This window comes from Geotrypetes seraphini, chromosome 4 (assembly GCF_902459505.1).
Source record: "Geotrypetes seraphini chromosome 4, aGeoSer1.1, whole genome shotgun sequence".
NCBI classification, from domain to species: Eukaryota; Metazoa; Chordata; class Amphibia; order Gymnophiona; family Dermophiidae; genus Geotrypetes; species Geotrypetes seraphini.
Window position 1 is genome coordinate 164,686,056 of NC_047087.1, and position 25,599 is coordinate 164,711,654.

Genomic DNA, 25,599 nt, shown 5'->3' on the forward strand with positions numbered 1-25,599 from the left:
TTAAGGTACGGTGACCAATACTGGACATGGTACTCCAGGTGCGGGTGCACCATTGCCCGATACAACGGCAGGATGACTTCTTTCGTTCTTGTTGTAATACCCTTCTTGATAGTACCCAACATTCTGTTCGCTTTCTTTGAGGCTGCCGCGCATTGCGCCGTTGGTTTCATTGTTGTATCCACCAACACTCCCAAGTCCTTTTCGAGGTTACTTTCCCCCAGAGCCAGCCCCCCCCCCCCATTTTGTAGCTGAACATCGGGTTCTTTTTCCCTATATGCATGACCTTGCATTTCTCTATATTGAAGTTCATCTGCCATTTATTCGCCCACTCCTCCAATGTTGTCAGGTCTCTTTGCAGTTCTTCACATTCCCCTATAGTTTTAACCCTGCTACAGAGTTTAGTGTCATCTGCAAACTTTATAACTTCGCACTTTGCCCCCACTTCCAGGTCATTTATAAACACATTGAACAGCAGCAGCCTGAGCACAGACCCCTGTGGGATATCGCTCGTTACCCTTCTCCAGCCTGAGTAGTGGCCCTTCACTGCAACCCTCTGCTTTCTGCCTGCCAACCAGTGTTTAACCCATTTATGTACGTCCCCTCCCACCCCGTGGTTCCACAGTTTCTTAAGTAGCCGCTCATGAGGTACTTTGTCAAAGGCTTTTTGAAAGTCAAGATATATGATATCAATGGGGTCCCCTTTGTCCATCTGGCTGTTTATCCCTTCAAAGAAGTGTAGTAAGTTCGTTTGGCATGATCTTCCTTTGCAGAAGCCATGTTGGCTCGCTTTCATTAGCCCATTTCTTTCTATATGCTCACAGATACTGTCTTTTATCATTGCTTCTACCATTTTGCTGGCACTGAAGTCAAACTCACCGGTCTGTATTTTCCTGGATCTCCTCTCGATCCCTTTTTGAAGATAGGTGTGACATTTGCTATTTTCCAATCCTCTGGGATCACCCCTGTTGCCAAGGACAGGTTGCAAACTCTTTGGAGCATTTCTGCTATTTCGGTTTTCAGTTCCTTTAATACCCTTGGGTGGATCCCGTCCGGGCCTGGGGACTTGTCGGTTTTCAATCTGTCTATCTGCTGGAGTACATCTTTGAGGCTTACTTCTAATGTCGAAAGCCTTTCCTCTGGGTCTCCATTAAAGATTTCTTCGGATTCCGGTATATTGGATTTGTCCTCGCTTGTGAAGACTGACGAGAAGAACATGTTTAATTTGTCAGCCACCTCCTTTTCCCCCCTTATCGCTCCTTGTATGACTCCATCATCTAACGGTCCCACTGCTTCCCTCGCCGGTTACTTCCCTTTAATATATCTAAAGAAAGATTTGAAATTTCGTGTTTCCTTGGCCAGTCTCTCTTCATATTCTCTTTTTGCTTTCTTGACCACTCGGTGACATTCTTTTTGGTGTTCCCTGTGCTCCTTCCTGTTTTCCTCAGTTTTGTCCTTTTTCCACTTCCGGAACGATAGTTTCTTGTCCTGTATCGCTGCCCTCACTACATTGCTTATCCACACCCGGTTTTTTGTTCAATTCTTTTTGCACCCTTTTCTAAATCTGGGGACGTACAGGTTCTGTGCTTCCTGTATCGTGTCCTTGAACAGGGACCAAACTTGCTCCACGGTCTTTGCTTTTCCCCAAGCCTTTCCTGAGTTTCTTTCTTACCATTGCTCTCATAGCGTCGTAGTTCCCTTTCTTGAAGTTGAGCGTTGTTGCTGTGGTTCTCTTCCCTTTTGATGTTCCTACTTCTAGTTTGTACTGGATCATGTTGTGATCTCTGTTTCCTAGTGGTCCTATTACTTCCACTTCCTTTGCAGGTCCCCCCAGCCCGTTGAGTAGTAGGTCTAGAGTCGCATTCCCTCTCGTTGGTTCCTTGACGAGCTGTTCCATGAAGCAGTCAGGCACAGCCTCTAGGAATTCCATTTCCCTTGCGTTGTTTGAGTTTCCGATATTCCAGTTTATCCCAGGGTAGTTAAAGTCCCCCATTACCATGACATTTCCGTTCTTGCATTCCCGCCTTAGTTCCGCTTCCAGCTCTTTGTCTTTTGCTTCTGTTTGTCCAGGTGGACGATAGTACAGTCCCAATTTGACGTCAGGCCCATTTCTTCCTGGTAATTTAACCCATAATGATTCTAATCCATCTGTCTCTGGTGCCGTATCCATTTTGGTCGAGTGAATGGTATCCTTTATAAATAGTGCTATTCCTCCATCCTTCTTTTGTGTCCTGTCTTTTCGATAGTTTGTACCCTGGTAGTACTATGTCCCATTTGTTTTCCTCGTTCCACCATGTTTCCGTGATTCCGATGACGTCCAGGGCCTCTTTTTTGGCCATGATTTCTAGTTCTCCCATTTTGTTCTTCAGGCTCCTTGCATTTGCGTACAAGCAATTTAGGTCCTGGTTTTCTCTTTTCTCTGTTGTTCGTCCCTGTGATTTGTCGTCCCCTTTTCGAGCTGCCAGACCCCGAGTCTTGTTCATTTCTTCCTTCTTCTTTTGGCGCATCTTTTTTTGCCTCAATTTATTTCCTCAATTCCACCTGTCCCTCTAGCTCTTGCTGTTTCCCATTGCCTTTGTTCGCCAATTTCTCTTGTTCCTCGGGCTCCAGTTGTTTGCCTTTTGTTTCTATCCAGCATTTCTCCTGCTCAGTATCTTCTTTGGATACTCTCACCCGAACCGTCGACGTCCGGTCGACTGTCGGCTTTCCCCCTCTTCTTAGTTTAAAGCCTGTTCTATTCCTCTCTTGACGTTGTTTGCTAGAAGTCTTGTTCCAGCCATGCTCAGGTGAAGTCCGTCCCTCCTGAAGAGCTTGTTCTTCCCCAAAAAAGTTGTCCAATTTCTCATAAAGTAAAATTCCTCTTCTTCGCACCATCTCCGCAGCCATGCACATGTGGATTAAGTTTTGTGATACTTGCAGAAGTTTTTTTGGCATTGATAGATTTAACATTTGACAACCCACCTTTATATTATATTATTTCACATTACTTGTCGTTTTGTGTTCATGCACCTCCATAGACCAATGCCATCCATATCTGTTTTACATTGTGTTTCCTCTTTTCCCATTCTAAATACCTTATACACTTATGTCCCCTTTGCTAATACATGCTAGTAGATGTTCAAATTCACTGCTTTATTGTTTTATTTACATATGTTTTTTGCTTTGCACCTCTTATTTCTAGTATTTAGCTTTCCACACACATTTTTTTTAACCCTCAGACTGGTATGCTGCCTTTTATAGACATTCATGCTTCACTTCCCTTCTCAAGACCTTTTTTAATTTGGCAACTTTTTTGCCCCCCTCTCTCTTTGTTCACGTTTTGCACGTTCTTACGTCTTTTACGTTCCCACAGGCCTTTATTAACTTCTGCTTCCTGCGGCGTCTTTTTTTTTTTTTTTTTTTTTGCAACGGTGGAGTTTTTGATGCGATTGTTTCATTGCTGCTTTTTCTTCCCTGCACAGGCTAAGGTAAGCTAGTTTTCACATTGCTGTCTTAATGTAGTCCCATTGTTCAGACTTCTTTATTGTAGTTTTTGTAGCTTTTTAGTTTTCACAAGGTTTTTCCCTTTTGGAGTTGTCTTCCTTTTTTTGTATATAATATGCTCTTTATAACATACAGCAAACGTTGTAAAATGCTTTGTCCCATGTATTAAATATTCGCTGTGATACATCTTTATATTTCTAATTTTTTTATTGTTCTCATTACCTTTTTACTTTTTTTCCGTCATGCTCTCATTCGCTGCCTGTTTTAGTACTAGCATTTAATTTACCATTTCTTGTATCATTGCTAACGTCATGCCATAGTGCTGTTTTAATGTTGTCTTTAAATTTTAAGATCTGTCCTTTTTTTACAGTTTCTATTTTACAGTTTTTTGTTTGCGGCCCTATTTGATATCTTATCCACCTGGGTAGGTCATTACATATATTCATCTACGCTTTCATCATATCCTCCTGTTCCCACTCTGGTTTGACTACACCTTTAGCACACAATATTCTCAAACATTCTCAGATTCAGAATCTCGGAGAGAGCGAGACCAGAAGGCTTGAGCATGCGCAAATGCTCAAAGCCCAGTCCAGCCCAGCACAGGCAAGAGGGAGAATCTCCGACGCACCGCCCAGCCCAGAAGAGGGAGGATCTTCGGGCACTGGCATGTCCTATGCGTTGGTGCTGGTGTTAGTGACCAATCAGGGTAAGGGATCTCGTTTCGGTGCTCGGGGGGAATGTAGGATCGCTGAGGGGGGAGGACAATGCGAGCGGGGGGAGGATGCTGGATCACGGGGGATGGTGCTCGTAAATTGAGTCAAACTCGGTTTCCGAGGCACCGATTTTGCAAATGTTTTGTTCATCTTGCAAAACACTCGCAAACCGGTGCACTCGTAAACCGAGGTTTGACTGTATTAAGATTCAATGGAAAAGTAGGAATACTTTATAGTTTTTAGTGTTGTATCAGATGACATGTTGATTGACAACTGCTTGTGCAATTTTAATCTGAATCCTAATAAAAGGCACGAGGCTGGCAGGAATTCTTGGAGACAGACCTAAGGATTCAGTGGCACTTAAACTGACCAGGTTCTGTTTTTGGAAAGCTTTTGTAGTTGTTACATTGATCCTTGTTTATGTGTGTGAAGTTCTTTCTCTTAATATTCCTGCACGGGAACCAAGATCCTAGGTTGCTTGTGCTGCTAGGATCACAATGCTGACAAAGGCAGGCTCATCTGTCCCTCCCTAGACATCTGGCACTGCTTTGGTACTTCAGCTAAAGTACAGACTGTGTATATGTAACAGAATGAAAGTTTAGGTTCTTACCTCAATAATCTTGTTTCTGTTAATATACATAGAAGTGGTACAACCCACCCTGTGCAGACTTCTGATTTTCCTGATTTCTGCCTCAGATGTTGCCAGTGTCCATCTCTGGACCTCTTCTATTATATCTAAGATTCAGCTGAGACATCACTACAGGGATAGGGGGCTCCCTTGCGTTTCTAGCCCCTACTAGTTGTATTTAGCAAGTTGGTTCCTAGTTGCTCTTATGCGTAATTTTGTTGTTCAGTGTTAAATTGTTAACTGTTTATCGATCATTGTTCTATTGCCTAAGTTTCAGTGCGGAACAGAATGTTTGTTGCCATAGAAACTACCCATGCCCCTCCTTCTCTTCTGTTTCAGTGGTGTTCGATTGCTTTGGTGCCTTCTGAAGAGGGAGCTGTTCTCTACTGTAGAAAGAGATTAATTCAAGAGTTTTCAAAGACTCCAGCTGATCCAGAATACTGCAGCCAAGCTGAGCTTTGCAAAACGCAAATCTGACCATGTCTCCCCACTCCTGACCAATCTTCACTGGTTCCCACTGATTTCCAGAATCCATTTCAAATGCTCCTGCCTGGCTTTTAAGATCATTCACGGCATCCTTCCTCCCCTAATCCCACTATCCTTTAACTCCTCGTGTCCTGACTCCACCAGACCCGCCCAAAGATATAAACTATCCTTCCCCTCCCTACACGGTATTCTCTATGCAGGTAAACTGGGAAAATCACTTCTCTTCAAAATCACAGGTCTTTGGAACGACCTTACTATCCCGCTGCGGAACCTGGGCTCCCTCCAATTATTCCGCAAGCAACTGAAAACTTGGCTCTTCTCTAACATGTAATTCTATTTTCCCCCTTACTCTTCCATTCTATATATAAGCTCATGTAAACCTTTTCCTTTCTCTTCTTATATTTTAAGTTCTTGTAAACCGTGTCGAGCTCCACTTCCGTGGAGAGGATGCGGTATATAAACTTAAGGTTTAGTTTAGTTTAATCTTAAAGTGACACTCTTCTGCAGATTCGCAGTTGGTGGGAATCAGCAGCTAAAAGTATGGACTCCTGTGTATATTAACATAAACAAGATTATTGAGGTAACAACCTAATCTTTTGTTCTCTTCTTAACCACCATACTCTTACCTTATGTTCACCATCCGAGCTCTCTCTTCTTGTATCACTCCCTACACCCCTTCCTGTACTTTGTGCTCTGTACATGACCACCAATTACTTCTCTCGGCGCCTTCCCAAGCACTACTTCTACACATTTCTCTGCTTTTTACTACTTAACACCCTCTATGTGTAACTATCCATAAATCTTTGCGCCTAGAACTTACCATAAATTTAAATGCGGATTAAAGTTTCATCTGTTTGCTACAACCTTCAACGATTGACCTGATGTTTTATCAGTTGCCAGTTCCCTAGGTTAGTGTTTAGTCTCAGACCTTGAATCAGGACTGCCGATCCATTCTTAATTCTTAAGATTATTTAAAAAAAAAATTTCCCCTTTTGTTTATGCTATTGCTTTCCTATGTATAATTTGTAGTTCCTATCTTTTTTCTCATTTTATTTGTAAACCACTTTGCTACTACTGTATTTGCAAAAAGCGGTAAAAAGACTAATAAACCATGATAGAACTAGTGCTTAACGCACAGCATCAGCACATTAAATGAGGTGCCAAGTTATAGAGTTGTTTCTGTTTTGAATACTGTCCAAATATAATTTTTTATATTTTTAAAATTTTATATTAATTTTTTGATATGGGATATATTCAGAGAAGCTGAAATCTCTGGTGATGATTTCACTCTGTTATAAACAATGACTTTTTTTGACAGCTCACTGAGATAAGTAAGCAAAGATGAAAACAAGGAAGAAAGAGATATGCTTGAAGATAAGCTGAGGATAGATGATTAACCTAATCCGACTGACCGTTGGGATATACTTGTGCTGTGCAAATAATCAGGTGGCATTTATGCAATTTGTTACCTAGTTATCACTCCATGTAGCATTGTTATTAGTACATACTTTAGTGCAGAAACATGTTAAGTATAGTTTTATTTCTGTTGGGGTCCTCAAATACCCCATATTGCTGTTTGAATTCAAAAGCATGTATTATAATAACTTTGAATTTTACCTGTGCTGGTGGTCACTTATTGTGCAGTCTTCATGAGCAATATGACAAGAAGAGTTAGGTTTAGTGCTATAGATGTTGTAAAGTGCAGTTTAGAGGAAAATAAAAAGAGTAGTGACAATGTGAGTTCTGGCAAAGAATATGAATAAGACCATGTTTAAGAAGAGCTCTGTGCAGTAATTCTAAAATAGCAGTTGACTTGGACAGTGTCTGTCATCCCTGGTGAATGTAGTGTGTCAACTGCACTTCAGCATACTCTTTTGATAGTTTCTGCAAGCACTGAGGCCCTGATTCTACAAAGTGCATCCCGATTTTAGGCAGCTGTAGGCATCCTACAGCTGTCTAATCAGCCAATCGGGATGCACGTTTTTTAAAAAAATGCTCCCCAGGCAGGCCGCCTATATTGAAGGCGCCTCCGGGAGCCTAGGGAGGCCCGCAAGACGCCTTAGGCAAACCTAGGTGGCCTTATGCGTCTCCCTAGTAGAGGAAGAGACGCTTACAATGTAGGCCAACAAAATGCTAGTATACATTGTAAGTAGACGCGGCCGCTATACTTATCGCGGCAAGGGATCTCTCTGCCGCTATAAGTATAGCGGCCTGTCTGATTGCCGGCAGGAGGGTGCCCAAACCCTTCAGCCGGAAGATGCCCCCCCCAACACTACCGATCGCTGGCAGGAGGGTGCCCAAACCCTCCTGCTGGAAGATGCCCCTCCCCCCTCGACACTACCGATCACCGGCAGGAGGGTGCCCAAACCCTCCTGCCAGAAGACGCCCTTCCCCCCTGACACTACCGATCACTGGCAGGAGGGTGCCCAATCCCTCCTGCTGGAAGACGCACCCCCCCTGCGCTAACAGACCCCCAAACCTCCCCCCCCCACCAAACTAACCTTTACTTGTTGGCCAGACGGGTCTTGCCCGTCCAGCCGGCAGGCCCGCCTCGTTGAAATGAGGCGGGCCTGCCCCTTCCTGGCCCATCCCGCGAAGCCTAAGGCCTGATTGGCCCAGGCTCTAGAAGCCTGGACCAATCAGGCCTTAGGCATAGCGGGTCCGCCCATCCCCACTAAGCCTAAGGCCTGATTGGCCCAGGCGCCTAGAGCCTGGGCCAATCAGGCCTTATATTAAGTGGGGATGGGCGGACCCGCTATGCCTAAGGCCTGATTGGTCCAGGCTTCTAGAGCCGGTTACAGAATCGGGGTTTAGTGTAGGCCTCTCCCGGGCGTCCTATACAGAATCAGGGCCTGAATGTAGAGCCCTGGGTCATTTCTGTATGCAAAATATGTTGATTGTATAAGGGTTAAGCTTTTCTATTATGTTTATTTTGTGCTTTCATTCTTCCCTATTTTTTTGACAGATATGAAGAAAGGTACCCCAGAAATGACTAATGATGGTGTTTTCTTGAGAAGATGCCTCAATGGATAAGTGATGGGCTGTGGCACAAGTAAAGTACTTCCTGAGCCACCAAAGAACATTCATATGGATCTGGTCAAAAAAATTGAACCATATACTGGTCAGAAAAATGACAAGTACAAGCACTTTATTACAGACTATGGCAATGCTGCTGTCAAAGCAGGTTCCCCCTTACCACCTCATCATACTAATCCTTACCCCAGTGGGCACCCACCTAGCCACATGGAGCATGCTGACCCCCGCAGAAACAAGGTGGCCAAGTACCGTGCCAAATTTGATCCCAGAGTCACCGTAAAGTATGATATCAAAGCTCTGATTGGCCGAGGAAGCTTCAGCCGGGTTGTTCGCGTGGAACACAAAGGTTCCAAACAACCTTATGCCATTAAAATGATTGAGACCAAATACAGGGAGGGTCGGGAAGTATGTGAGTCAGAACTTAGTGTGCTGCGGCGGGTGAGGCACACCAATATCATTCAGCTCATTGAAATCTTTGAGACTCAGGATCGTGTCTACATGGTGATGGAACTGGCTACTGGTGGGGAGTTGTTTGATCGAATTATTGCAAAAGGCTCATTCACAGAAAGAGATGCAACCAGAGTACTACAAATGGTTTTGGAAGGAGTCAAGTATTTACACACATTGGGCATCACTCACAGGGACCTAAAGCCAGAAAACCTGCTATATTATCATCCAGGAACAGACTCTAAAATTATGATTACAGATTTTGGGTTGGCAAGTTCACGGAAGAAAGGTGACGACTGCCTAATGAAAACCACTTGTGGAACACCAGAGTATATTGCTCCTGAAATTCTGGTCAGAAAACCTTACACCAACTCTGTTGACATGTGGGCACTGGGTGTGATCTCCTACATTTTGCTGAGTGGTACCATGCCCTTTGAGGATGATAACCGGACTAGGCTGTACCGGCAGATTCTGAAAGGAAAGTATAGCTATTCAGGGGAGGTGAGTAAATGGTACATATTCAAGCTAAAAGCTGAATAAAAATAAGATGATTATTTACAGGTTTTAAATTTGGTAGGTTCAATATTGTCTTGCTATTTTTGGCCCCTATTATCAAGCTGCATTAGGGTTCTGAGCGTCTGAGCTTTTACTATAGCGGCCTATAATAAAAGATCCGAAAGCAGCTTGATAAAGGGGGGGTGGTGGTAGGGGTGTGTTGAATTAGATCATTTGTTTTCCTTTTGTATACCATCACCATAATGAGCGGTGGTTTGACAAGTCTCTAAGGGGAAGACTCTCAAATGTTAGCAGTAAAATCTGACAGGCAGCTGTCACGGGCATTACTGTAACGATTTCGAAAAGGCGAGTCATTCTTTAAAAAACTGCATGCAAATGAGGTTTGCAGAGAGTCACTAAATTGCCAGTCGCTGGTGATAGTGATTGGCACATTCGCAGAATAAATGTGCAGGCTCGCCTCTTCAAATTTGTGGGCCTTCTCCTTGGTCCATCCTGGGATACGCCGGGGAAAGGCCTAGGGCTCTGACTAGCCCAGGTTGCTCAAGGCTCCTCCCATAGGTGTCTGGGCTAATAAAAGCTTTATGCCCCTCCCGAGTGCATTCAGGGAGGGGCCCAGGGCTCTGATTAGCCCAGATGCAAAAAGCCCCTCCCATAGGAGGGACCCTTAAGCAACCTGGGCCATTCAGAGCCCTAGGCCCCTTCCCGGCGCAACCCAGGATGCGCCATTTTGAAGAGACAGGCCTGCTGGCAGGAGGGAGTTGGCATCTCTCCAGTCAGACTTCATAAACAAGTAAAAGGGGGGTTGTCGGGTGCACGGGAGTGCCATCAGGGGCACAACAGTGGTGAAGTTAGGGAGTAGGCATCCCTCCTTCTGCCAGAGGGGCTGTCGGAGGGTTTGCTTGGCAGGAGGGAGTAAGCATCTCTCCCTTCTGTTGGGGGGGTGTCAGGGGTTGTTGCATGGCGGCTGTAGGGAGTGGGCATATCTCCCGCAGCCTGGGAGGTGGCGAGAGGGAGTGGGCATCAGGGAGGAGGGATGTTGCTTGGCAGCGGCAAAAATTTCTGGCAGATCTGAGCTGTCAATCCTTACTTTCCTGTCGATGTCTCAGCCAATGAGCGCTCGGGTACTGACTGACCAGAAAGTAAGGTATTGACAGCTCAAATCTGCTAGAAAGGTTTGCTCACAAAAGTAGGACAGCAAGGTTAGGGAATCCACCTGTGATAATAGAGAATCACCCAGAGTGCTCCTTTAAATATTAATGACCTCTTTGTAATACATTTGCATGGCAAAGTCAGAGTCTGATACAAAGACCACAGTAAGCCATTTTGATAATCCACTGCTAAAATATATGAATGCCAAACCGGCTAGAACCAGTTTAGCAACCATGTTAAAGGTTGCTTTCCCCAAGTGTAAAAATAGTAAGTATTGGATTACAGCTGCCTTGGGTATAGTATTTACTTGGAGTTGATTCCATTGTTTCAGGGTCCTAGACTTTGAGTACTGCCTTTGTTACAAGGTATGGGAGGTTGGGAGATCCTTTGTAAAGTTTTTAACAGTAACTTAGACCAGAGCTTCCCAAATTGTGGGTCGGGACCTCAAATGGGGTCTTACAACCTGCTTTAGGGATCACCTAGCTGGGATCTTCATAAGTATATCATTATTCTGCACCTCTCGGGGGAGAGTGGGAGAAAGGAGGTCACAAAATTTTATTTGGAAGGCAGTTCTATGTTTAAATCATTTTTTTATTGAGCAGCCCAAAAATAAGTGATACAATTGACCAGCGAAAGACAAATAATTATAGATAATAAATGAGTCATAAAACCGAAACAGTCACAGGCAGTGGGAGTGTGTGGTGCAGTGGTTAAAGCTATAGCCTCAGTGCCCTGAGATTGTGGGTTCAAACCCACTCTGCTCCTTGTAACCCTGGGAAAGTCACTTAATCCCCCCATTGCCCCAGATACATTAGATAGATTGTGAGCCTGCTGGGACAGACAGGGAAAAATGCTTGAGTACCTGAATAAATTCATGTAAACCGTTCTGAGCTCCCTGGGGAGAACGGTATAGAAAATTGAATAAATAAATGAAATTTATTTATGACATTTTTAACCCACTTAAACCTAAGTGGTTTGCAAAAATACATACAAAGTTATCAAACACACAGCATATATAAAAGCCAACAGCCTTTAAATTCATTACAGCATTATTCATTAATTAAATGCTTCTATAAACAATGTAGTTTTCAAAATCTTTTAAAATTGTATAATAAACCCATCCCCAAATCTCCCAAACGAGTAATAAATAAGCAAAAGAAGTGTCTGATAATCAAAATGTCAGAAGTTCAAGATATGGCTCCTATTCCCAGAAAAGGATGTCCATACACTCCATGTATGTTGAAAACATTTCCCAGGAACAGAGTCCTGAATTTGGGTGCGTTTTAACTTGAGCAAGGTGATCCTTTGTAATCGAGGAACAAAGGAAAAACTGTGAAAACAATGTCCGTGATGCAGGATTTTATTCAGTTAATCGAGGTATGTCACAGTCAAAGACTCTATATTGGATGAAATGTTGTAGACCCAATACGGTCTGTATTTCGACAAACCGTCATCTTCAGGAGTCCTAAATAAAATTGTGAGGAATGTCTAGTGTAAATGTAAGGTTTTCAATGTGACAAACATGACACATGTGAAAATACGAATGTGAGTGATGGTGACAAATATGAAAATGGTGAGAGGTTTTGCTTTAGTTAAGGAATCCAGTGCAGTCATATACGTGAACAATAATGGTCCAAGAAAGCTCTAAAAGGAGAAGACTGTAACAACTTTGTGAAAATGATCCTATGTGAAACAGTATAAAGTGTCTCAAAGTGGTATTTGTGCACCGATAAATGAAAGTTTTGTATAGAATGGGAGAATTTATAAAAATAGAATTGTGCAATGGTGGTGAAAGATGTTCACAGAATGATATAGTGCAGGGGTGTGCAATTCCAGTCCTCAAGGGCCACAGGCAGGTCAGGTTTTCAAGATAGCCACAATAAATATGCATGAGATCGATTTGCATCTCAAGGAGACAGTGCATGCAAATCCATCTTGTGGATATCCTGAAAACCTGACCTGCCTGTGGCTCTCGAGGACCGGAATTGCCTATCCCTGGTATAGTGGATTAAACTTAAGTTACATATCTAAAGATGAGGGTTCATATAGAATGATTGTAGACATAAAACAAGAGTATTGATAAATCCTTATAAATAAGATTGAATTGAAATCAATATCCCATCCCAAGCCATTAATTGGCTGTCCGCACTACTGAATTATGCTTTAGAAAATGGATACTTTTCGCTTGATATGGGTTTAATAAGTCTCACTCCTCTTCTGAAAAAATCAGGTCTTGATTCAACTGTCTCCTCTCATTACAGACTGATTGCTAATATACCCCTCTTAACCAAACTTTTGGAATCAATCGTCGCCAACCAACTCTCAAATTATTTGAAGAAATTCTCTATCCTTCAGCCTTTTCAGCATGGATTCTGCCCAAATTTCAGTACGGAAACACTTTTGGTCTCTCTGCTCTCTAAAATTCAACAATTAAAATTATGTAAGAAATATGCTATTCTGCTTCAGTTCGATTTATCTGCAGCCTTTGATGTCATTAACCACAATATCTTGCATTTCTTGCTTTCAGAAACTGGTTTCGACCGGACTGTCCTGGAATGATTTTCCAGATTCTCATTGTTCCGCTCCTATTCAATTAATAAAGAGGGATTTATTTTAAATTCTTGGTGGGCCTCCTGCGGTGTTCCCCAGGGCTCCCCACTGTCCCCAATTTTCTTTAACATTTATATGAGCTTTTTGAAATACTATGATCTGAATGCCCGAGAAACATTACTGATGTTCGCTGATGATATTTTTATATTACTTGAGGTTAACCCTGATTTAGTTAACTTGACATCTAATATTAACCATTATATTGCTATACTACAGTCTTGGGCACTGATGGTTCAGATGAAGTTAAATGCTTCTAAGACAAAACTCCTTTGTTAGGCCCAAAATTAGACTCCTTCCCTTCTGTTGTGAACTTAGATTCGGGAGAGTCTCTGAAAATTGAGTTTTCCTCTTCAGTATTAGGCATTCTCATTGATTCTTTACTCACATTTAAGGATCAAGTTAATTCTCTTGTAAAAAAATGTTTTTTCAGTCTCCGTGTTTTGTGGAAAGTTTGAGCGCTTTTTCATCAACAGCATTTCTCCATCTTGGTTCAATCAATCATTCTAGCACGTCTGGACTACTGCAATTCAGCGTACGTGGACTTATCCAAGGTTAGTCTGCAGAGACTCCAGCTGATACAACGTAAGACAGCCCTCCCGCTAAAGGAAAGAAACCTCAGGCCGCGTGGGAGACCAGCTCCGCCTCCCGAAGCCATAAAGGCTAACAGAAGGATCTATCCCCCACACAACAGGGAGAGCCTTCCCCCCTCGCCGGCACCCTGAACCAGTCCACTCCCTCAACCCCAGACACCAAAAATGAAACTATCCCTGAAAACACACACTCAAGCCACCCTACTGATAGTCCTCCTCTTCACCAGCTGGAAAGTAAAAGCAAACAACTTACCCACCACACCCATAAGCTCCATAACAACCAATATCCAGCATCTCAACAGGAGACCCCTCACAACAAGAAACTCGAACCACCATACCAGCACTCAACGCCCTATCACCCTAATCTGGAGAAGAAGATCTACACATCCCAAAACCAAACCTCAACCTCTTCCTAAAGCACTCACATACCCTAAAACGGCTCACAATCATCAAACAGACATCGCTTCCCTAACCTGTGCCTACGTAAACATCAGAGTCTTAGGACCCAAAACAGAACATATAAAAAATTGGATAAAAACCAAAAACCTAGACTGCCTCTTCCTCACAGAAACCTGGTTAACCTCAGACATAGACCCTAGAATAACAGAAGTATGCCCTGAGGGGTACAAAATAACAGTGACCTGCAGAGAGAAAAAAAGAGGAGGAGGACTAGCAATAATAATCAAGGATTCCCTAACCCTAAACATACTAGAAAAAACATCCACCCCGCAAATGGACTTCCTCGCCTGTCACCTCACAAGCACTATACTAAAAAACTCACTAAACTGCATGCTTTGTTATATAACACCAGGTAACTGGACCACAGTGAGACCTGAATTTGAAAACTTCATTTACCAAAACTCTTTAGTTAAAGAGTTTTGGTAAATGAAGTTTTCAAATTCAGGTGTTAACAGCAGAATATAACCTTATCCTAGGAGACCTAAACCTTCACCTAGAAGACCCAACTTCCACACCAGCAAAAAACTGTCTATCTTTTCTCAATGCATTATTCTTCCAAATCCTAAATCCACAAACCTCACATGAAAAAGGTCATAAGAACATAAGACTTGCCTCTGTTGGGTCAGACCGGAGGTCCATCGTGCCCGGCAGTCCGCTCACGCGGTGGCCCCTCAGGTCCAGGGCCTGATAGTGCTCCTACCCCAAAACGCTTTTGTCCTGTAGAGTAACCTTCTACCTATACCCTGCAATCCCCTTCGCTTTCAGGAAGTCATCCAGTCCCTTTTTGAAACCCAGTATTGTACTCTGTCCTATTACCTCCTTTGGAAGTGTGTTCCAGGTGTCCACCACCCTCTGAGTGAAGAAAAACTTCCTTGCATTCGTTTTGAATCTGTCCCCTCTCAGTTTTTCTGAGTGACCTCTTGTTTTTGTTGTCCCCGCTAGTCTGAAGAATCTGTCCCTCTCCACCTTCTCTATGCCTTTCATGATTTTATATGTCTGTATCATGTCTCCTCTCAGTCTCCGCTTTTCCAGGGTAAAGAACCCCAGTTTGTTTAACCTTTCGGCATATGAAAGGTTCTCCATTCCTTTTATCATCCTAGTTGCTCTCCTCTGGACCCTCTCAAGTATCGCCATGTCTTTCTTAAGGTACGGTGACCAGTATTGGACACAGTATTCCAGATGTGGTCGCACCATTGCTCGATACAATGGCAGGATGACCTCCTTCGTTCTGGTAGTGATACCTTTTTTGATAATGCCCAGCATTCTGTTCGCTTTCTTTGAGGCCCCTGCACATTGCGCCACTGGCTTCATTGTTGTATCCACCAATACCCCCAGGTCTTTTTCTAAGGTGCCTTTCCCCATCACCCTTCCTCCCATCGTATAGCTGTACATGGGGTTCCCTTTCCCGATGTGCAAGACCTTACATTTCTCCACATTGAAGCTCATCTGCCATCTTTTTGCCCACTCGCACAGTTTGTTCAGGTCGCTCTGCAGTTCTTTGCATTCCTCAACAGTTTTGACCCTGTTGGAGAGTTTTGTATCATCCGCGAACTTGATAACTTCGCACTTCGTGCCCGTTTCCAGATCGTTAATGAATATATTGAACAGCAGCGGTCCCAGCACTGACCCCTGCGGGACACCACTCGTGACCCCTTTCCAGTCAGAGTAGTGTCCTTTTACTACTACCCTCTGCTTCCTATCCGCCAGCCAATTTTGGATCCATCTGTGGACTTCCCCTTCCACCCTGTGGTTCCACAGTTTCTTCAGCAGGCGCTCGTGGGGTACCTTGTCAAAGGCTTTTTGGAAATCCAGATAAACTATGTCAATGGGGTTACCTTGGTCCAAATGCTTGCTTATCCCCTCAAAGAAATGTAGTAGATTCGTTTGGCACGATCGTCCTTTATAGAAACCGTGCTGGCTTGTTCTCATCAGTTTATTTTTTTCTGTATGCTCATTGATACCTTCCCTGATCAGTGATTCGACCATCTTCCCCGGAACTGAGGTCAAGCTCACCGGTCTATAGTTCCCCGGGTCGCCTCTCGATCCTTTTTTGAAGATTGGTGTAACATTTGCTATCCTCCAATCTTCCGGGATTATCCCTGTTCTTAAGGATAGGTTGCAAATATGCCTGAGTAACTCCGCTATTTCGTCTCTGAGCTCTTTCAGTATTCTCGGGTGGATCCCATCTGGGCCAGGAGATTTGTCAATTTTTAATCTATCTATCTGCCTTAGAACGTCTTCGAGGCTTACCTCCATGCATGATAATATACCCTCCTGATCCCCCTTGAAGATTTTTTCCGGTTCCGGCACGCTGGATGTGTCTTCTTTTGTAAAGACCGACGCAAAGAACTTGTTTAGTCTGTCAGCCACCTCTTTTTCCTCCTTCACCACTCCTTTCTTGTCTCCCTCATCCAGAGGTCCCACCTCCTCCCTCGCTGGCTGTTTCCCTTTTACATATCTGAAAAATGGTTTAAAATTTCTTGCTTCCTTGGCTAGTCTCTCCTCGTATTCTTTCTTGGATTTTCTTACCACTCGGTGACATTCTTTCTGATGCTTCCTGTGCTCTTTCCAATTTCCTTCAGTTTTGTCCTTCTTCCACTTCCGAAATGATGTTTTCTTGTCTCCTATCACTGTCTTTACTTCATTGTTTATCCATGCTGGGTCTTTAGTCTGATTCTTTTTGCATCCTTTCCTAAATCTGGGTACATATAGGTTTTGTGCCTCGTTTACTGTGTCCTTGAGTAGGGACCAGGCTTGCTCCACAGACAGAGCTTTCTTGGAGCTGTTTCTGAGCTTCTTCCTCACCATTTGTCTCATGGCATCATAGTTCCCTTTCTTGAAGTTAAACGCTGTTCCCTTTGATCTCTTCCCCTTTGGTAATCCTACTTCCACTTGGAACAGTATCATGTTGTGGTCACTGTTTCCTAGCGGTCCCATTACTTCCACTCCCTTTGCAGGTCCTTTAAGCCCATTGAGGATCAGATCCAGGATCGCTGCCCCTCTCGTTGGAGTCTGGACCAGTTGTTCCATGAAACAGTCTTGTACGGCTTCCAGGAACTCCGTTTCCTTCGTACATTTTGAATTTCCAAGATGCCAGTCTATCCCGGAATAGTTGAAATCTCCCATAACTATAGTGTTAGCGTTCTTGCATTCCCTCCTCAGCTCGGCTACCATTTCTGTATCCACTGCTTCAGATTGCCCAGGTGGACGGTAGATCAGTCTCATCTTTATCTCGGATCCGTTTTTTCCTGGTATTTTAACCCACAATGACTCTAGTTGTCCATTTGCCGCTGCTGTATCCACACTGGTTGAGTGGATGGTTTCCCTTATGTACAGTGCTATTCCTCCTCCTTTCTGATAAGTCCTATCTTTTCGGTAGAGTTTATATCCTGGCAGTACTATGTCCCATTTGTTTTCCTCGTTCCACCATGTTTCCGTGATCCCTATGATGTCTAGGTTCTCATTTTTGGCCATGACTTCCAATTCCCCCATTTTGTTCCTTAAGCTCCTTGCATTAGTGTACATGCAGTTCAAGTCCTGGCATTTAGTCTTCCCCGCTGTTTTCCCATGTGCTTCAGTCTTCTTTCTGTCCTTTTCCTGGCCAGCCAACTCCTGCAATTTATCTCCTTTGTCCTCCCTTTGTGGTATGTTTCTATTGCCTTGCCCATGTGGCATGTTCGTATTTTCTTCTTCCCATCTTCCCGTTCCTTTTTGACTTCCCCTTGTAGTATGTTTATCATGTCCTCCTCTCTCTTCTTCTGTCTCCCTTGTTTTTCCATAACCTGTTGCTGTCCACATGTGTCTGCCCAGCATTTTCCCCCCTCAGTACCTTCACTGGGTACTGTCTCCCGAACCGTCGATATCAGGTTGACTGTCGGCTTTCCCCTTCCGTTTAGTTTAAAGCTTGCTCTATCGCTCTTCTGATGTTATTTGCTAGATGTCTAGTTCCTGCCGTGCTCAGGTGTAGACCATCCTTCTTGTAGAGCTTGTTCTTTCCCCAGAACGCTGTCCAGTTCCTCATGAAGAGAAATCCCTCTTCCTCACACCATCTCCTCATCCACGCATTTATTGATTGTAGTTCCGTCTGCCTCTTCGTTTCTGCCCTCGGTACTGGCAGGATCTCTGGGTCCTCATCTTCAGTTTCCTTCCTAGGATCTTGAACTGTTCGGTCAGTGCATTCTTGCTGTAGTCTCTCCTGGTGACATCGTTCGTCCCGACGTGGACTATCACTGCTGTCTCTTCCGTCTCTGCTCCCTCCAGGATTCTTTCAATTCTGTCAACTATGTCCTTCGTTCTTGCTCCTGGGAGACAGGTCACTAGCCGATCCTCTCTCCCTCCTGCTAAGTGACTGGACATTGCAGCATTCATGACCCACCAACCTTCCACCCCAGCAATCCTAACTCACAACGGATCCTGGTCCCCCTCCCTCTGGTCAGACCACTACACATACAACTTCAACATCAACTGGACCAAGACCAAAACACCACCTCAATCCAAAAAAATAACATACACCTCACGCAAACATAGCGAGCTAACCATTTTCTGGACAAAAGTAGACGAAACAATCCAAGACTGCGACCCAAAAGACTTCATCTCTCACTGGAAAAATCTGTCAGTTCATCCTTGATGAACTAGCCCCACTACAAACCAAAACCAGAACCAGCAGGAGATCAGACCAATGGTTTGACAAAGAATTGCTCCAACTCAAAAGACAGTGTAGAAGACTAGAAAGAAAATGGAGAAAAACAAACCTAGATCAAACAAAAATCGCTTGGAAAAAAATCAACAAACAATACAAACTTCTACTAAAGAACAAGAGGAAAACTCATTACACAAATCTTATAGGCACAGAAACCCAAGACTCCAAAAAACTATTCCAAATCTTAAAAGATCTAACAGACACCAAACCCTACACAACCACTAACAATTCCCCACCCCCTTCAGCTACCCTCCTAGCAGATCACTTCAAGAACAAAATCACTAATGCCAGAGCCACCCTCAATTTTACCCCATCCCACCTAAACGTAATCACAACCCACCCCATAGACAAAGATTCAACCGCAGCAGACAGAACATGGTCTCAATTCCCCAATATACAATGGTCTGAACTCAATAAACTCTACAAGAATTACAGCCACGCCTACTGTGACCTCAACCACTGCCCTTCATATCTCCTTACTACCTCCAGTGTAAAATTCCGTACTCTACTTCTACAATGGATTCAAACCACGCTCACAGACGGCATTTTCCCTACGGTCCTCGGCAAAATCATCATCACCCCATTCCAAAAAGACCCAAAAGGACCACCAGACCAACCATCAAACTTCAGACCTATTGCCTCAATACCGCTATACGTCAAAATTGCAGAAGGCCTAGTAGCCAAACTCCTCAACAACTATCTGGATAACCATAACCTACTCCATCCCATGCAATCTGGCTTCAGAACCAACTTCAGCACAGAGACACTACTAGGCTCCCTTATGGACACAATCAGACAACACCTCAGCACAGGGAAAAAAATGCTTCTCATACAACTGGACCTGACTGCAGCATTTGACCTAGTGTGCTTCTTCCTGTCGCAAAAGCTGTGTAAGTTTCCCTAAAATTCTCGATTTATAGTTTGTATGGTTGTTAGGCAGATTGATATAGTTCTTAAGATGACTCAAGTGGATATAGTTCTTAAGATGTAGTTAGAAGTTGGTGGTGGTTGAGTTGGGGAAGTTTGCTATCGCAACTTGAGACATACATACGTCTAATACATGTGTTCAACTTGAGACATACATATGTCTAGGACATGTGTTAAACAGTCATTCCTGCATCTAATATGTGGGTCTAATGTATGTGTCTAGAGTATGCATCTAATGCATATGCCTAATACAAGCATCTGAAGATTGCGTTTGACGTAACAAACACGTGTGTCCTATGTATCTGGAACATGCGTTTAGCAATCACATAGATGCATGTGTAATTATTAGATGCTTGTATTAGATACCTAACAATTACACATGTCTCTGACGGTTACGCATGCCTCTAACAACTACACATGCCACTAGCAACTACGCAAGCCTCTAACAGTTATATATGCCTCTAATAGTTACATATGCCTCTAACAAGCCTTTAACATGCCTCTAATAGTCACACATGCCTTTAACAGTCACACATGCCTCTAACAATTACACATACATCTAAGAATCTGGCAATTACAGCATGGACAACAGAGTTTGGCAGAAATCTTAATAGATAAACCTTAGTAAAACCTTAGCTGGCTGTCGGTATTGGTGGTAGTAGGCAGGAGGGCGGTAGTAGATGATCAGATCTAGCTGTTGCGGGACTAGGGTTCCCGGGTCGCTTCTGGGGGCAAAGCATGCTCACTCACCCAGCCTAGTAAGGAGGGAGGTGACTTGGGAGCCCTGAAGTTGTTGGACTCGACATGAGACGCTGGAAACGGTGGGGGGCAGGTGAGAGGGCCAATTGCCCTGCAGAGGATCTGGAGAAAAATGTTCACATCGTCTTGTTTTTCGCCAGGTCACTTCACAGAGGATGCTTCACAAAGGCGCACACTAAGGCGCACGCACCTTTGCCACACGCCGAATGGCTGCGCGCCGTTGGCGCTGTTGTTTTAATCTTTATCCCCGCTGGCTCGGGGGAGGGGCGGAGCGGTGCTCGCACGCCTTGTGGAGCAGCTCCCGATGAAGTTGTTTAGCCCGCTGTTGTTTTAATCTTTATCCCCGCTGGCTCGGGGGAGGGGCGGAGCAGTGCTCACACGCCTTGTGGAGCAGGCTCCCGATGAGTGTCCTGCTGACTTGCATTTCCTTTCAGCACTGTTAAATAGCTTATTGTCCTTGAGAAACTCTTCACAGCAAGAAATCTATACACTCACATGCCACACATTAGCATTTTGAACATCTGAACTGAAACCAGTTTGTACAGGCTTGTGACTTCAGCAATTCCAGCAAAATGCAGGAATAGGTTTCACAACCTGTAAAAGTCTCCCATAGTCTTCTGTCATCTATCTCAAGTTGAACTTAGTCATTTAGCCAGCTCCATCTACCACTTCTTCATGGCTTTATGGTGTGCACTCGCAGTCTGCTACCTTTCCCTGGCACCCTGATATGTGAGCACTTTTGTCTTGGAGCAGTATGACTCTCCGTTAGGTGCTCTTAAAATAGCCAGAGCCATGTCGCGCTTGTATCCTCTGGCACAGGAGTGTCAGCAGATTTTGGGTTAGCCCAGAGTGGATTCTTTGGTTGTGCAGGTGACTAAATGCACATCTTTCCCCAGTGAAGGTGATGTGCTTAAAGATATGCAGGACCACCATATGGATGTGGTCTTCTGGAGGCTTTTTGACACAACTACTTTAGGTATCAAAGCTTCTTTGGCAACATCCCTTGTCGCACACGCCTGTCTCTTTCAACTGCGCACATTGGAGAGTGAGGCTGTGGACCTCCGCATCAGCTTCTTTTGACTGGGACAGATTACATTACTGATGCATTGTATCACCTTATTTGAGTTTTGGCAAAGGTGTCGGCATACTCCACCTTTACGTGCAGGATGCCCTGGATCAGAGAACGGGCTGGTGATTCAACTTCCAAGGCTCCTTTGGCTAGATTTCTCTTTAAGGAGCAGTTTTGTTTGGCAAAGCTCTGGATGACTTCTTAGATTCTGTGGTGGACCATTGCTCTAAGACTCTGCCTGATAGCAGACCTCTAGAAGTTCTGGCGGCTCTAATTTTTGTGGCTCCCGATGATCCCGCCCATATGCAAGTGCCACATTGCAAAGATTTTCCCAGGGCTCTCAATGACTTTATGCAGGCTACAAGTGATCCCAGCCTTCCAGATCCCATTCTGCGCCCTCTGCCAAAAAGGCATAATGACGCTAAGCTGAGGGATGCCCCTCTACAGATAGGGAACAGACTCTCAGCATTTCTTCCCGCCTGGATTCGCATTTCGTCCAACCAGTGGTTGGACAAGTTATTTGGTCGGGTTACCGGGCCTCTGGCGGATTGCCGGTTCCTAAATCCAGGCTTGTATATGTGGAGGCTCACTAATTCTTTCTAACTACATCAAGGGCATGTTTACATCATTGATATTGCCCACATATATGAATAACTATCCTGCTGTTTATAGATAATACTAGCAATTTTATGTTCATAACAAGGTAACAGAGTTCTTCTGTAGTTTTTGTTTTCCTCAAGAAAGGGTCTAAAGATTATGCAGGCTAACAGAGGTCCATCTCGCCTAGCGGTCCGCTCCCGCGGCGGCCCATCAGGCCCATTGCCTGAGCAATGGTCCCAGACTATCCCTATAACCTACCGCTACTCTTATCTGTACCCCTCAATTCCTTTATCCTCTAGGAACCTATCCAAACCTTCTTTGAAGCCTTGTAACGTGCTCCGGCCTATCACAGCCTCCGGAAGTGCGTTCCATGTGTCCACCACCCTCTGGGTGAAAAAGAACTTTCTGGCATTTGTTTTAAACCTGTCTCCTTTTAATTTTTCCGAGTGCCCCCTTGTACTTGTGGTTCCCCGTAATCTGAAAAATCTGTCCCTGTCTACTTTTTCTATACCCTTCAGGATCTTGAAGGTTTCTATCATGTCTCCTCTAAGTCTCCGCTTTTCCAGGGAGAACAGCCCCAGCTTTTTCAGTCTGTCAGTATATGAGAGGTTTTCCATACCTCTTATCAGTTTAGTTGCTCTTCTCTGGACTCCCTCAAGTACTGCCATGTCCTTTTTGAGGTACGGCGACCAATACTGGACACAGTACTCCAGATGCGGTCGCACCATTGCACGATACAGTGGCAGGATGACCTCCTTTGTCCTGGTCGTGATACCCTTCTTAATGATACCCAACATTTTGTTTGCTTTTCTTGAGGCTGTGGCGCACTGTGCCGACGCCTTCAAAGACGTGTCCACCATCACTCCCAGGTCTCTTTCAAGGTTACTTACCCCTAGCAGTGATCCTCCCATTTTGTAGCTGAATATCGGGTTCTTTTTCCCTACATGCATGACCTTGCATTTCCCTACGTTAAAGTTCATTTGCCATTTTTTGGCCCATTCTTCTAGCGTCGTTAGGTCCCTTTGCAGATCTTCGCAGTCTTCCATGGTTTCAACCCTGCGGTAGAGTTTGGTGTCATCCGCAAATTTAATAACTTTGCAATTTGTTCCCGCCTCCAGGTCATTTATAAATATATTGAACAGGAGCGGTCCCAGCACCGACCCCTGCGGAACTCCGCTCGTGACCCCATGCCAGTCTGAGTAATGGCCCTTCACTCCAACCCTCTGTTTCCTGTCTGCCAGCCAGTTTTTGATCCATCGGTGGACCTCCCCTTGCAACCCGTGTCTCCACAGCTTTTTAAGCAGTCTTTCGTGCGGTACCTTGTCAAAGGCTTTTTGAAAGTCAAGGTAAATGATGTCAATGGATTCCCCTTTATCCACCTGTCTGTTTACCCCCTCAAAGAAGTACAATAAGTTTGTGAGGCATGACCTACCCTTGCAGAAGCCGTGCTGGCTCGACTTTAGCTGCCCATTGTTTTCTATGTGTTCACAGATACTATCCTTAATCAGTGCTTCCATCATTTTTCCCGGGACCGAGGTCAAGCTCACCGGCCTGTAGTTCCCCGGGTCCCCCCTTGAACCCTTCTTGAAGATGGGTGTGACATTTGCAATTTTCCAATCCTCCGGGATCTCTCCAGTTTTTAAGGATAGGTTACATATTTGGCGAAGTGGCTCTGCTATTACGTTCCTTAGTTCCTTGAGTACCCTTGGGTGAATGCCGTCCGGACCTGGCGATTTGTCGCTCTTTAGTCTGTCTATCTGCCTGAGGACATCCTCTTGGCTTACCTCTAGTTGGACCAGCTTTTCATCCCGATCCCCATTTACTATGTCCTCCGGTTCCAGAATATTGGATGTGTCCTACCTCGTGAAGACTGACGTGAAGAACTTATTTAACCTGTCTGCTATCTCTTTTTCCTCTTTTACCACTCCTTTTTTGTCTCCATCCCTTGCCGGTTGCTTCCCCTTCACATATCTGAAGAACGATTTGAAGTTTGTTGCTTCCCTCGCCAGTCTCTCCTCATATTCTCTTTTAGCTTTTCTAACCACACGGTGACACTCCCTTTGGTGTTCTTTGTGCTCCTTTTGGTTGTCCTTTGTTTGGTCCTTTTTCCATTTTTTGAACGATGCTTTCTTGTCACTTATCGCCTTTTTCACTGCAGTTGTTATCCACGCTGGGTTTTTTTGTTCGGTTTTTTTTGCACCCCTTCCTGAATCTGGGGATGTACAGGTTCTGTGCCTCTTGCACCGTGCCCTTGAGTAGGGACCAGGCTTTTTCTACAGACTCCATCTTCCTTGCGCTACCGTTGAGTTTCTTTCCCACCAGTTTCCTCATGCCATCATAATTCCCTTTTTTGAAGTTGAGTGCTGTCGCTGTGGATCTTTTCACCTTTGATGGTCCAATTTCCAGCTTGCACTGGATCATGTTGTGATCATGCCAGATACCAAGAAAGATGGGATGCACACATAATGAATGGCAGGATTGTCCTGGCAGATCCCACACTTGGAAGTAGTGCTGCCCGATTCAGGAAAAAAAATTTTGATTTGATTCAGCCTATTGAATTGGTTTTGCAATTCAATTTTCCTGCCCAATTAGGTGTTTGTTTTTTTGGTATGTTTTTTTTTTTTTTTTTTTTTTTTCAAACATCCTGGTGGGTTTATGTTATAGCCTCTTCACCCCCTTTGACTTTTCCTAACTACACTGGCGCTGTGGTGTAAACAAAATAAACAAACAAATAAAAACTTTTCCTCTCTCTGTTAAATCCTAGCTCACGTTTGCGGTCTAACACCAGTTCTGGCAGGATACATGTTTCAAATCTGACATATTGTAATCACAAAACAGAAAATATAATTAGTTTTTCTACCTTTTGTTGTCTAGTCATTATTCAAATCTTGTTGGTCCCAGGCTCTGGTTGTCTTCTGATAACTTGCTTGCCAGGGTCTCCTTCTTTCTCCTTTCTCCGTGCTAACCATCCATCTGCCATCTCTGTCCTCCCCTTTCATTTCCCTTCCCTCCCCAGGAGATCTGGCATCTTTCTTTTTTTCATCTCCCTCCACAGATCCACCTTTTCTTAACTACCCTTTCATCCAGCATCTCTCCCTCCTTCCCCACCATCCCAGGGTCCACCATCTCTTCCTTTCTTTTCCCAACTACTCTCCTATCCATCTCTATCCCCCCTCCACACCATCCCTTGTGTCCAACTTCTCTACCTTTCTGTTTCTTCCCTCCCTAAATCCCATTGGCCATCACCTCTCTCCCTCTCCTCTATTTTCAGACCCATTATTTCTTCCCCCCAAAATCCGGCATATGCACGTCTCTTTGAACCCCCCCTTCCCTCCCTCCCTTTGTGTACTTCTACACCAGGGCCCCCCTCCTCTGAAGGTCTTTCTCCCACCTGAAGGCCTGCACCTCCCCTTTGAAGGCCTGCATCCCCC

The 25,599-nt window shown here is 44.4% G+C and overlaps 1 protein-coding gene across 3 annotated transcripts in view; it reads left to right on the top strand.

Annotated features, from left to right (window-relative positions):
• PSKH1 (protein serine kinase H1) overlaps positions 1–25,599 on the top strand; it is a 102,650-nt gene that overhangs the window by 32,301 nt on the left and 44,750 nt on the right. Inside the window, exons 1-3 of one of the 3 annotated variants that reach the window (XM_033942842.1) lie at positions 6,623–6,753; positions 8,273–9,291; positions 12,717–12,863. In XM_033942842.1, the coding sequence (XP_033798733.1) occupies positions 8,344–9,291; positions 12,717–12,728 (960 nt within the window). In that variant the 5' untranslated portion in view covers positions 6,623–6,753; positions 8,273–8,343 and the 3' untranslated portion in view covers positions 12,729–12,863. Of the gene's footprint in view, positions 1–6,622; positions 6,754–8,272; positions 9,292–12,716; positions 12,864–25,599 lie in introns of those variants that run through there. The other 2 variants (XM_033942840.1, XM_033942841.1) reach the window with 2 other exon arrangements.